Source organism: Octopus sinensis, linkage group LG14, assembly GCF_006345805.1.
Source record: "Octopus sinensis linkage group LG14, ASM634580v1, whole genome shotgun sequence".
In the NCBI taxonomy this organism is placed as follows: domain Eukaryota; kingdom Metazoa; phylum Mollusca; class Cephalopoda; order Octopoda; family Octopodidae; genus Octopus; species Octopus sinensis.
This window is the reverse complement of record NC_043010.1, coordinates 2,804,730-2,817,787: the sequence shown is the minus strand read 5'-3', so window position 1 is coordinate 2,817,787 and position 13,058 is coordinate 2,804,730. Positions and strand designations below refer to the sequence as shown.

Genomic DNA, 13,058 nt, shown 5'->3' with positions numbered 1-13,058 from the left:
AAGAACACCTTTCATCTTGGAACCAAAGATGGTCATTTTACTTCTAGCATGACTTAAGCCACTCAAGCTGTTCACTGTAGATCTCCTTTGTTATCGTTTGGTTTGGGTTTATAAGTTCAAAGTGAACTAAACCTTTCATATCCCATTAAACAGATAACAACACTTTATGTGGGTGAAGACCTTCTTTAGCCAGGAGTACCAGTGTTTTTCCTTTCCCTATCCACTGTCTTCGGCACTTAACATTTTAATAGAGAACCCATTTCTCATCACCAGCCACTATTCAGTCCAAAAAAGGTACGTTTGTGAGACGTGATGGCAAAGCAGAGCACACATTCACTCTCTGCATGCAATTAGACTTGGAAAGTTTGTGAGGAACCCATTGACCCAATTTGCTGACTCTTCCAATAGCACATAAGTGTAGATGAATGATTGAATAACCAAATCCAAGCTTCTCAGCTAGGTCCTCAACAGTTATGGTGGGATTTTGTTCCACCAGGGTTTGCAGGACATCCTCATCGAGCTCTACAGATCTTCCAGGATGAGGCTTGTCTTTTAGGCTGTAATTTCCAGTTTGGAATTTCTGGAGCCACCATTGACACTGGCTTACGCTTAGTGTCCGATCCCAATATACTGCATTAAAATTCCTCACACCTTCCGTTGCATTGTTGCCTTTATTGAACTCATGAAGCAAAATATACCAAATATACTCCGTTGTCACTTCCATTATAGCTTTGAAGAAATAACTGTTAAAATCGAACTCCACTCTTCAAAAATTGCATTAAGCATAAGAACAAGGTAAAATTACTACCTGCTTGTATAGAAAATTGATGCAGCTAGTTAATCCTGTCCCCCTCCGACTTTTAGTTCATGCAATTGAAAAAGATGCATTATTTATGGGATGACCCAATAATATGGTCATATTACAGTGGGTGCCATAGACTAGGAAGACAGCATATGTGCAGGAATGAAATCTGTTTAGGGGTTGTAAACCCATGTCCAAAATTTATATTTGTACATGAATCAAATAAATCCAATAATGGAAAAGTAATACTTCAAATCAGTCCCAAAATGTTTTTTCCTTTCAATTGTTTTGGTGATGAAGTTTTTCAGAAGGAGGTTCAAAGTATTTTCATTACCTGACCAAAAGATTCTAGGAGTGCACTTTCACCCCCTGCACCCTGTTCCCGAGGCGACAAGAGATGGATGAACATAAGTCCACCAGATAGCATAAAACATCATAACCAAAAATATGAGTTTTATAACATGTATGGCAATTCTCTTGACCACACTATGACTGTATGATTGATCTGAAAGTTGATAAAGTTGAAATATGGTACTTGTACAACGTAGTTCATATAAGATAAATTTGTCTTCATAAGTACAACATAATTTATATATGATAAACTTATGTCTTTATACTTTATTCCAATATACTGACACAGCATTGGACTTATGTACACAGACTCATACATTTTCCTATACAAAACACTTTAAAATATCTTTCAATAAGTGTATGATGAAACATAACATTTGTTTTTTGGGGTTTTCCCACGAAATATACTTATAAAATAGAGGTGTATCTTATACACCGACAAATGCAGTAACTGAAAGGTGGAGGACTAGTTTTAAGGACTTCTGGTAAGAGGTAAGCCATGAGTTATACATCAGAGTATTATGCAAACTCATGTTGAGGAAACATTAGCCCAGACAGAGCATGGCTATTGGCGTCTTTGATGAGGATATAAACAAAGAAGAATCAAATAGATTTCTGCAGGCTCTGCTCCACTCAAGATCAAAACTTCAGAAAGCCAACCAAGTCTTTGTCATGTGACTAGTCATGTGATATTGCATTTTATTGCAAACACTAAATTAGTGCAGTAGATTGGCAGAATCATGAGAATATCAAACAAAATGGTATTTAATTACATCTCTTTATGATTGTCATTCAAATTCTACTGAGATCACTTCACCTTTCATCCTTCCAAACTCAATAGAATAAAGTACCAATCAAGAACTGCGGCTGATTTAATCAACTAATGATCCCTTACTGCAAATTTATGGACTTGTGCCTACGTAGAAAATCCTTATGAGTACTGTGTGATCAACCAAAGACTGGGCTTTGTGCTAAATTCCTTGTAAATAAAGGCACTATCTCCAGAAAAATGTTTGTAGAATAAAATCAGGCATTTTCCTGATGGCATATGGAGAGGATATGGCATGTGAAAGATCACAATAGTCTCTCACAATCAGGTGAGACTGTATCGTGTGCTTAACCAAAAAGTCAAGGCTATTGTAACTAGACAGCAAGGGGAATTTCGTCTAGTAGTGGTAGTTCAAAAGGTTTCTACACTTTCTCCCTCTCTGTTTTTCATTCTACATCCTCCCTCTCTCTCCTTTTTTATCAATCTTCTATCTCCTCTTTTCATTCTACTCTGCTTCATTTTAATCTTTTGTGTTCAGGCCAAAGACTGGACCCCTATGTGGCTACTTGATCCACTTGAAATAACTGTTAAATCTCCCTCAAACCACACCCTACTGTCTTAAAATAAAAGAAAAGTACATTGGATAATATAAATCATTATGGCTTTAACACCTTTGGTCACAGATTAGTTCAACCAGGATAGGCGTTGGGCTCAATAACAACAACAACAACCACAACAACAATCCTTAACACAAGAATTCATGACTGTTTCTCTATAGAAACATCAAAATATCAGTGACCTGATTCTTTTTACTTAACCCTACAGAAGAAATCTAGGATAATTTAGAAATTTGAAAGGTTTGGTTTAATAGTGAGCAGACCCAGTACTAAGGGACCAAAAAGTCCATAACTGTTGTGCAAGAACATCACTCAGTCTACTGGAAAAGAAAACACAATCTACAACAATGAGATAGCAGATAGACATAGTAACATTTTGAGCAAACTCCCTGGAAAACAGAAATGCAAGCACCCTCTGATTTGAGGAAGCATTGCATTCCTGAAAATCTTGCTTTAATATGGAATTTTGTAATATGAAACCTATTTTTATTATTGACTTTCATGTTATGAGGCTCAGAGGTTGATGTGAATATAGGTTTCATGTTATGGAATTATACATTACAACAAGGTTTTCAAGAACTTAATGCTTCTGTAATACAGTGGAGGCCAGTATATGAAGCAGATTTGAACTGCAATGAATTGGAAACCCATAAGATTCTCTGATGGTTTGCTGGCTCTAGTAAACAGTTGTAACTATCTTAACCCCTTAACTATGAAGTTAAATTTTATGGTTCCTCCAGTAATGATGTTAAATATTCTACTGAAAAATAGAATTGGTGTTTTCTACAAGTCATGTTGCCTAAATAAACTTGACATACTGCAACAGAAAATAGTTTCAAACATGACATTCCTCAACAAAAGATAATTTGGTATATAAAACAGCTTTCTGCTGTTAAGAGTGATGAAATTTTGAGTTCCATTGACCTCATTGAATAGCTAGATGTTCACATACTGTTGTTAATGGTAAACTCCATCATATGTGTGCATGTTGTATCTATATATGCATCTATATATATATATATATATATATATATACACACATATATATGTATATACAATATGTGTGTGCTATATGTGAATAAACAAATGTGTGTCATGAGTGACTGTCCATTTATGTACGAAATAATGGGGCATGTATGTGGAATTATATACATTTAAATATAAGAACACTGTATGCATCCATTTACTATCCTCTACAATCTTGCCTGTCGTTCTCATACAACCAACACTGTCCACCAGACCGTCTTGTCCATTAGTGCAGTCAATTACCTTCTGACTAAGTCTCGCTCCAGCCCACTACACTACCATATCAACACTTCATTGCCATCCCTCTGTCAACCACCATTGCCATCATTTCCTACCGCAACCCACACTTCAAGGAATGTGCATATAGATCATTATTTTCTACTAATCTAAAGGTGTATTTGCGAATATAAACAAATTAAAATAGTTCTTCTATACATGCATGCTTGCATCTAACACTGCATTCACTGCTTGTTCTGATATGTGACTGTGTGTGTATGTGCATGCATATTTTTATATGTGTGTACAAGCATGTATGGTTGTGTATGGTCATATGTGTGTGCGCAAGTATTTGTGTGTGTGTAGTTAGGTATGTAGGAATGTGTATGTATATGTATGCATATATATGTGTGTGCATGTATGTAGTTATGTATGTACAAATTTGTAGCTATGTGTAAGCACATGTATGTTTATGTGGTTATATATACACATATGTAAATATATATATGTATGTATATGTATATATATATATACATATATATAAAATGTATGTATATGTAAGGATATGTCTGTTTATGTACATACATGTGTATTTGTATATGTATATATATGTATGTATGGCATGTGTTTCCTGATACCAAACTACATTTTCAACATATATGTTTGTTTTTTTTTTAGCAAAAAAGAAGTAAATAGAAGTAAACAAAAGATAATTTAGGTTAATTTATCAATTAATATTTGAATTTTCCATTGTGTGCTGTTAAAATGCTTCTTATCTTTTCTTTCACCGAAATTTATTGGAAAATCAATAAACTGGCAAAGTTGCTATAAGTTTCTTTATTTATTTTAAAAATTTGAGATAAAATATTTTGCAAAAATTAAATTTTGCTCTCATAATTAACGACATAATTGAATTTATTGCTTGATAATTAAATTTAGTTTGAAGATAAAATTTACTTCTGTTGAAGCAAGGAGAAAGCTTCCTGGGAAATTTATTTCAAAAATCGTGCAGATTTGCTTGTCTTTGTCAGAAAGCTATGAGTAATGAAAAAGACAACAACAACAACAAGAACATAATAATAATAATACTAATAATAATAATAATAATAATAATAATAATAACAACAACGACAATAATAACAACAACGACAATAATAATAATAACAATGACAATAATAATAATAATAATAATATTTCATCATTTTTAATTTACTTAATTATTTGTATATATATATATTTTTTTTATTTATTTATTCACTCATTTACATTTATTTTAAAACAAAATTTTGCTTTTCACTTACATTTTCACCTTCTTGTTCACTCTTGTTTGCTTGCTTGCTTAATTGCTTCCTTGCTCGAGTCTTTGCAATACAGCAGCAACCCTTGTTTGTTTGTGCAGTTGTTGTTACTGTTGTTGTTGTTGATGTTACATTTAGTAGCTGTAAGTCATATATTAGCTTACTTCCTTCAACTACGTTTTAAGCATCATCATCATCATCATCATCATCATTAGAACTGCAATACCTGCCATCTACATACATATATATGTATGATATATATTCATACTTACTGACCTGCGTGCATACATACACATACAGATTTACATGCAAACATACATGTATTCATACACACACATACAGATTTACATGCAAACATACATGTATTCATACACACACATACAGATCTACATGCAAACATACATGTATTCATACACACACATACAGATCTACATGCAAACATACATGTATTCATACACACACATACAGATCTACATGCAAACATACATGTATTCATACACACACATACAGATCTACATGCAAACATACATGTATTCATACACACACATACAGATTTACATGCAAACATACATGTATTCATACACACACATACAGATCAACATGCAAACATACATGTATTCATACACACACATACAGATCTACATGCAAACATACATGTATTCATACACACACATACAGATCTACATGCAAACATACATGTATTCATACACACACATACAGATCTACATGCAAACATACATGTATTCATACACACACATACAGATCTACATGCAAACATACATGTATTCATACACACACATACAGATCTACATGCAAACATACATGTATTCATACACACACATACAGATCTACATGCAAACATACATGTATTCATACACACACATACAGATCTACATGCAAACATACATGTATTCATACACACACATACAGATTTACATGCAAACATACATGTATTCATACACACACATACAGATCTACATGCAAACATACATGTATTCATACACACACATACAGATCTACATGCAAACATACATGTATTCATACACACACATACAGATCTACATGCAAACATACATGTATTCATACACACACATACAGATTTACATGCAAACATACATGTATTCATACACACACATACAGATCTACATGCAAACATACATGTATTCATACACACACATACAGATCTACATGCAAACATACATGTATTCATACACACACATACAGATCTACATGCAAACATACATGTATTCATACACACACATACAGATTTACATGCAAACATACATGTATTCATACACGCACACACACACACACACACATGAAACCTGCATATATATTTACAAGCATACATTAGTGCATATTTATAAACATACTTACACATATACATACACATTTACATTTATACATAGTTTTATATATATTTACTTTCATAAATAAAAAATATACACACATATTTACATACCTCATACTTATCTTACATACATGCATATTTACATACCTATTTACATACATGCACCTATACATACTTATCTTACTTTAAATACATCAATAAAAGTCCGTATATCTCTCCAACATGTTTACTTTCTAATTTTTTTATTTATTTCTTGTCTTTTACTGTGTATTTCTGGTGTTTTTATTCATTCATTTACTTATTTGTATATGTTATTTCAAAGGGTTAAGGGTTAATTAAGTGATACTTCCGATTTTGCTGTCGTTTTTCTTTTGATACATTTTTGATTCTCAAACGGGGAAACGGCGTCCACTCTCTATGATGAAATCAGAAACGACAACAACAACAAAAAAAGAAAGAAAGAAAAGGAAAGAAAAGAAAGAAAGAAAGAAAGAAATAAAGAAAAGAACAAGTTGTGGCCGCAGCAGTTGTGGCAAAATTCTGTAAGAGTTACTGATTTGCTTGGCATTTAATGAAAGATATCTTCAACAAATATATGTTGGCTTCTGTTTGATTTCTTTGAACGGTGCCTTTGAATGTAAGCCGTAACTTGCAAATACAGACATCAATGCCGAAACAGTTGCAGCTAGATAAATGAACATTTTTCCCTTTAAAGATATCCCCCTTTAAGTACCTGTTTATCTTTAAGTACAGGAAATATATAAAAACCTTTCCCCACTTTTCAAAGGCAGCACGTATCCTCCATAATTACTGGATAAAGATATACAAATGTTACTTTCAATTAAAAATGGATGCAACTCATAATTTCCACTTTGTAAAGAGACTTGTCTGGGAGAATGTTGATTCTTTTTATTTCTTCTTCTCACCAGAATGTGACATAGGAAATTCTCTACCATTTCACTACGCTATGCCATGCCATGCCATTTTTCCCCCTTTTGACCTCTTGTTTACATATTCCTGTTTAGAAATCAGCCTCGAGAGCAGTTTCCTGCTTCAAACAGTCAAATGCAAAGCCAAGTTGTGATAAGGAATTAATTTAACAGGTAGCTATTGACTGAGCAGGGCCACTTTATTAGTTTTATACTATTTATTTTTATTATTGTTATTTTCTTCTTTTTTTTCTGTAATAGAATGAAGAATATTATTGTGGTCTTTATTAGTACATCACAGGGTTTTATAGATAGAAATATATACATAGTCGTTAACACAGCACTTTGGCATGTCCTCTTCAATGGAGATTGCAATATCATATACAGTTTTATAGATACATATGTCATATAAAGCATACACGATAACAGGAAAAAAAAAGCAAGAAAATTCACATAGCTGTTGTAGATGTTGTGTAGTTGTTTAACTCCATGTCAGTTCAGACTGATCAGACTTATAATGGTGGAATGTAATTTGAGGGATATTTGGCTACTACTTCTGGAAAAATGAATGACCAGCAGAGTCGGTTCATCAGCTTGTGTATTGCTCAGTCAACAGACTTCAGTACATTGTCATCACAACTTCAACAATAACAATATTTTGTTTTATAGAAAAGCTTTATATAACAACTATGATACTAGAATCACATAAACTACGAACTGTCTATCTATCTATCTATCCATCCATCCATCTATCTATCTATCTATCTATCTATCTATCTATCTATCTATCTATCTATCTATCTATCTATCTCAATATATGTATATATGTATCTATCTATCTATCTATCTATCTATCTATCTATCTATCTATCTATCTATCTATCTATCTATCTATCTATCTCAATATATGTATATATGTATCTATCTATCTATCTATCTATCTATCTATCTATCTATCTATCTATCTATCTATATATATATATATATATATATATATATATAAAGCAAGGCATAAATAATGATCATTACATATTTCTTTATTGTAGTAAATTTGACTTATGGCCGTTTCCAGTAGTCATTATGGGTTCGTTATTGATCGGTTTGCTCAATCGGCCCATTGATTGGTTGGGAAAAATTGAATGACCTGCAGAATTAATGCTACTCTCTCGTCAGTCATTTTGTTCCGGTAATAACCAAGCAGAACACTGAAAGAACTATAGAGGCATAGGAAGGGGAGGGGAGAAAAGAGGAAGAGAAGTGATGAGTTGGAAAAGAAGGAGTAAAGGGAAGAGAAGGAAAGAAAAGGGAAGGGGGAAGGAATAGAAAGAATAGAGGATGGGAAGTATTTGATAAAAGGGGTGAGCCATGGCCAGAAATCAAAGAGGGGACAGTGATAAAAACATTAGTGTGTGTAATTGAGTCATCACACTCAAAGACATTTACATATATGTATGTAAACACACACACAAATAATAATGTATATATAATGTAAATATAAGTGAAAGGGAGTTTACAGTATTACATTTAGTCCTTAGTTTCCTCAAGTATATACATACATACGTACATATGTATATATATATATATATATATACATATATATATATACACATATATATATACAAATATATACATACACACACACACACACACACATATATATATATATATATATATATATATATATATATATATATACAATATATATATACATATATATATACACACACGCACAGATTATCTGTGTGTGTGTACATATTTATAATCTAAATGTATTCGAGAAACAACTGAATGTTCTACTCTTCTACCCCAAATGCCAGATGAACCAGCTTCATGGTATGAAAAGCAACTGAGGGCTATAGCATCAAACACTCATTCACAGAGCCATAGTAAAAGCTAGCATTTGCATATGGGTTGCCCCTGCATGACCACACTCCTCAGGCAGGACCTAGTAATAGCATATTATATTGGAGTATTATATTGTATTACATTATATTGTATTATATTTAATAATGATAAAAATAATAATAATAATAATATATTTCCTTATTACCCACAAGGGGCTAAACATAGTGGGGACAAACAAGGACAGACAAACGGATTAAGTCAATTACATCGACCCCAGTGCGTAACTGGTACTTAATTTATCGACCCCGAAAGGGATGAAAGGCAAAGTCAACCTAGACGGAATTTGAACTCAGAACGTAATGGCAGACGAAATACGGCAACGCATTTCGCCCAGCGTGCTAACGTTTCTGCCAGCTCGCCGCCTTCAATAATAACAACAATAATAATATAATAATAATAATAATAATAATAATAATAATAATAATAATAATAATAATAACAATAATAATAACAATAACAATAATAATAATAATAATAATAATAATAATAATAATAATAATAATATAATAATGATTTAGAACAGCATATCACATTGTATTTACATCTAGCAGTATATCACATTCTTATTAACAACAGACAACAATGTATCTCAATGTCTTTTATACTGTTTTTGTTTTTTCTTCTTTGTCACATTGTTTTTAATCACATTGTCTTTTAATTGAAAAGAGTGAAAAGAGTGTATTACACAGTCTTTAACAGAACACAATAAATATTGTATATTGTGCAGCAGAAGGAATTCAAAGAAATAGATTATCTCAAAGTCATTGCATGATGTTTTTCAAAGATTTTTTTTTTCTCTTTTCTTTTTGTATTTTCAGATAAAATCTCAATAATATTTGGATGAAAATTATTTTGAAATGACTCTGAGTAAGAAACTTTTAGAAATAGAAGTATTTATATTAATATATATTTTAAATACAAGCCTCGGTGTTGTTCTCACCTATCATGTACAAGAAGAACAAAATCCCGGTACCTATGTCGGAGATATTGCTGCCAATACCAAATTTGTGGACAGTTTTCCACCACAAGGCCATAATCTTATTACTTTTAGTCAATTACATGAAAGTCTGACTGGAAATGCTCAGTTGTTCAATGTCTCCAAAATAGGGAAGTTATACACCGGCAAAACTTTGGACTCAGAGTCACTTTGTAAATACAGAAGGGAATGTTTTAGAATGATAGAAATTGCTGTCCGACATGAAGAATCATTTGTGAAAATTATTGAAATCAAAATCATTGTTGAAGATATTAATGATAACGAGCCAATATTTCCAAATAAAATGATTAATCTCCAATTTGACGAAACAGACGGGAAAGGAACTACAAAATCTATTCCCAGTGCTGTTGATAAAGATGTAGGAATTTTAAATTCTCAGATTACTTATGTTCTTCAAAAAGATGAAAATGCTCCTTTTGAGCTATCAGTTTTGAAAAGAATGGTTGGCACTGAGAAACTTGATATCGTTCTCAAAAGCAAACTTGACAGAGAAACGAAAGATGTTTATACAATACAAGTCATTGCTAAAGATGGTGGAACTCCCCCTAGGGAAGGTATTTTAAATGTTCAGATATCGGTTACAGATGTGAATGATAATGCACCTATCTTTTCTCAGAATATTTACAATGTCTCAGTTGAAAACGCAAATGACATAGAATCTCCTATTCTTATTTTATCTGCCAAAGATTTAGACACAGATAAAAACGGTGCTGTTTCATATTATTTGAATTCTGAAACAACAGATCTGGCAAAATCATACTTTGAACTCAATGAAGTCACTGGGGAGCTTTTTTTAAGTAAGAAAATTCCACTGAAGAGAAGACAAACATATAAATTATATGTAGAAGCAAAAGACGGGGGTGAACCATCTTTAAATTCAATAGCAATGGTTTATGTAAACATTATTAACCAGCAGAATAATGCACCAAGGATTGATGTAAAATTTGTTTCCAAATCAAAAGATAATTCAGCTGTGATTTCTGAAGGGGTCAAAGTTGGCAGCTTCATTGCCTATGTAAAGGTTACTGATAATGATGCTGGATTGAATGGAGAAGTTTCTTGTGATCTTCAGAATGATAAAATACAACTCCAAGAACTTGGCAGAAAGAAATATAAAGTTATTGTCAAGAATTCCGTCGATAGAGAGACTGAAGACTATATAGACTTTTCAATTATTTGTAAAGATGAAGGCTCACCTTCTCTTCATACAGAGAGAAGGTTCTCAATCCAAGTGATGGATGTCAATGATGTACAGCCACAATTTACTAAAGATACATTCAAATTTCTAACCTATGAGAATGAGAAAGAAAACTTTCCAGTTGGTTATATTAATGCAACTGACCCTGATTTAGGACAGGGAGGTCACCTGACCTATTCTTTATTACACAACCATAATGATATTCTTCCTTTTCAAATTTCTGACTTTGGATTTATTTCAACGACTCATTCATTGGACCATGAACAGCAGGATATTTATGAGTTCAACATTTTAGTTACAGACAATGGCAGTCCAGCATTGAACAGCACTGCTAATGTGCTTGTTGAAGTTATTGATAAAAATGACAATGCACCATATTTTACATTTCCTAGTGTTAACCCTTTTAACATAGATGTCCATTACCATCCGCAGAGTAAGAATGACGTCACAACATTAAGAGCTTCTGACAGAGACAGCCATGTGAATGCTTTCCTCAGATATGAAATAATAGGAGGAAACCACAAACAGTTATTCATTATTAATCCTTATACTGGAGTATTGTCTTTCTCTCGTCCAGTTTACCAAAATGATGCTGGGTCATATGACCTTCAGTTTGTGGTCAGAGACAGTGGGACTCCAGTATTGTCAGCAACCACCACAGTATTTCTGACTCTGACGGTCAGCAACAGCACTTCTCAGCTTTACACAGCTCAACACACTGAGTCAGATGATATGATACATATCAGTTTAGTAGTAATAATCGTAATAGCTGCTGTGATAATATCTACAGCTATTGTAGTCTCTATAATAGTCTGCATTGTTCAAAGACAGAATCAAAGAGAGGTTCAGTACGGTTACCGGATTGATGCAAACAATGATTTAGTCGGGGAGAGAAGACACTCAGAAGATATTTGTGAACAAATATCTCTCAAATACGATGCCCCCGTTGCTATGGAGACTAATCCAAGTCTCAGCAGAAACCCCCATACATCATCAGTATTAAAAAGAGGGTTCTATTCAGGATATAAATCAGGACAAAATTGGAGAGATTCTACTTTGGCAATTCAGCTAAAATCTTCAGCTGATGATACTACACAAGTAAGTAATTCTATTTAGTTTTATTTATTTTCATATGTAAAAAAAAAAATCTATTTTCTTTTTTATAGTGGAAGAAGTCGGTTTTCTTCCTTTACCATAACTTTGATATGGTTTTGATTCCCAACAACCTGGAAAATTTTTCAGAACCTGAGACACTACTAAAAAAAGATTACTGCCCACAAAATATGCTTAAATGAGGTAGTCATGGCCTAATAAAATAAAACCATGGTTATTATCTGAAGTGCACTACTGCAGTAATCTTAACATAATTGTACAGAAAAAAAAACAAAAAAAAACAAATAATTAACACACATTGGGATTTTCGCTTCATCTTTTTCGTTACTTTTTATTTTTATGAATTATTCAAATAGTGAAAGACATTGTCAATGACTCCGTCACAAAGCCTCTGACACTGGTGGCAAAAGGAAGAAACTTACCCTCAAATCAAGATCTGGTGTGAATGCTAGCAATATAGTGAATTCAGTTGAAAGAAGATACCCA

At 32.7% G+C, this 13,058-nt stretch overlaps 1 protein-coding gene across 9 annotated transcripts in view; it reads left to right on the top strand.

The window, feature by feature from the left end:
- LOC115219527 (protocadherin beta-15) overlaps window positions 1-13,058 on the top strand; it is a 291,794-nt gene that overhangs the window by 218,796 nt on the left and 59,940 nt on the right. For 5 of the 9 annotated variants that reach the window (XR_005001972.1, XR_003882311.2, XM_029789706.2 and 2 more), the window contains exon 2: window positions 10,083-12,557. Coding sequence is in view for 7 of the 9 variants with exons in the window: in XM_029789706.2 (XP_029645566.1) it covers window positions 10,122-12,557 (2,436 nt within the window). In the remaining 2 variants the exon portion in view is untranslated. Of the gene's footprint in view, window positions 1-10,082; window positions 12,558-13,058 lie in introns of those variants that run through there. The other 4 variants (XM_036509221.1, XM_036509218.1, XM_036509220.1 and 1 more) reach the window with 1 other exon arrangement.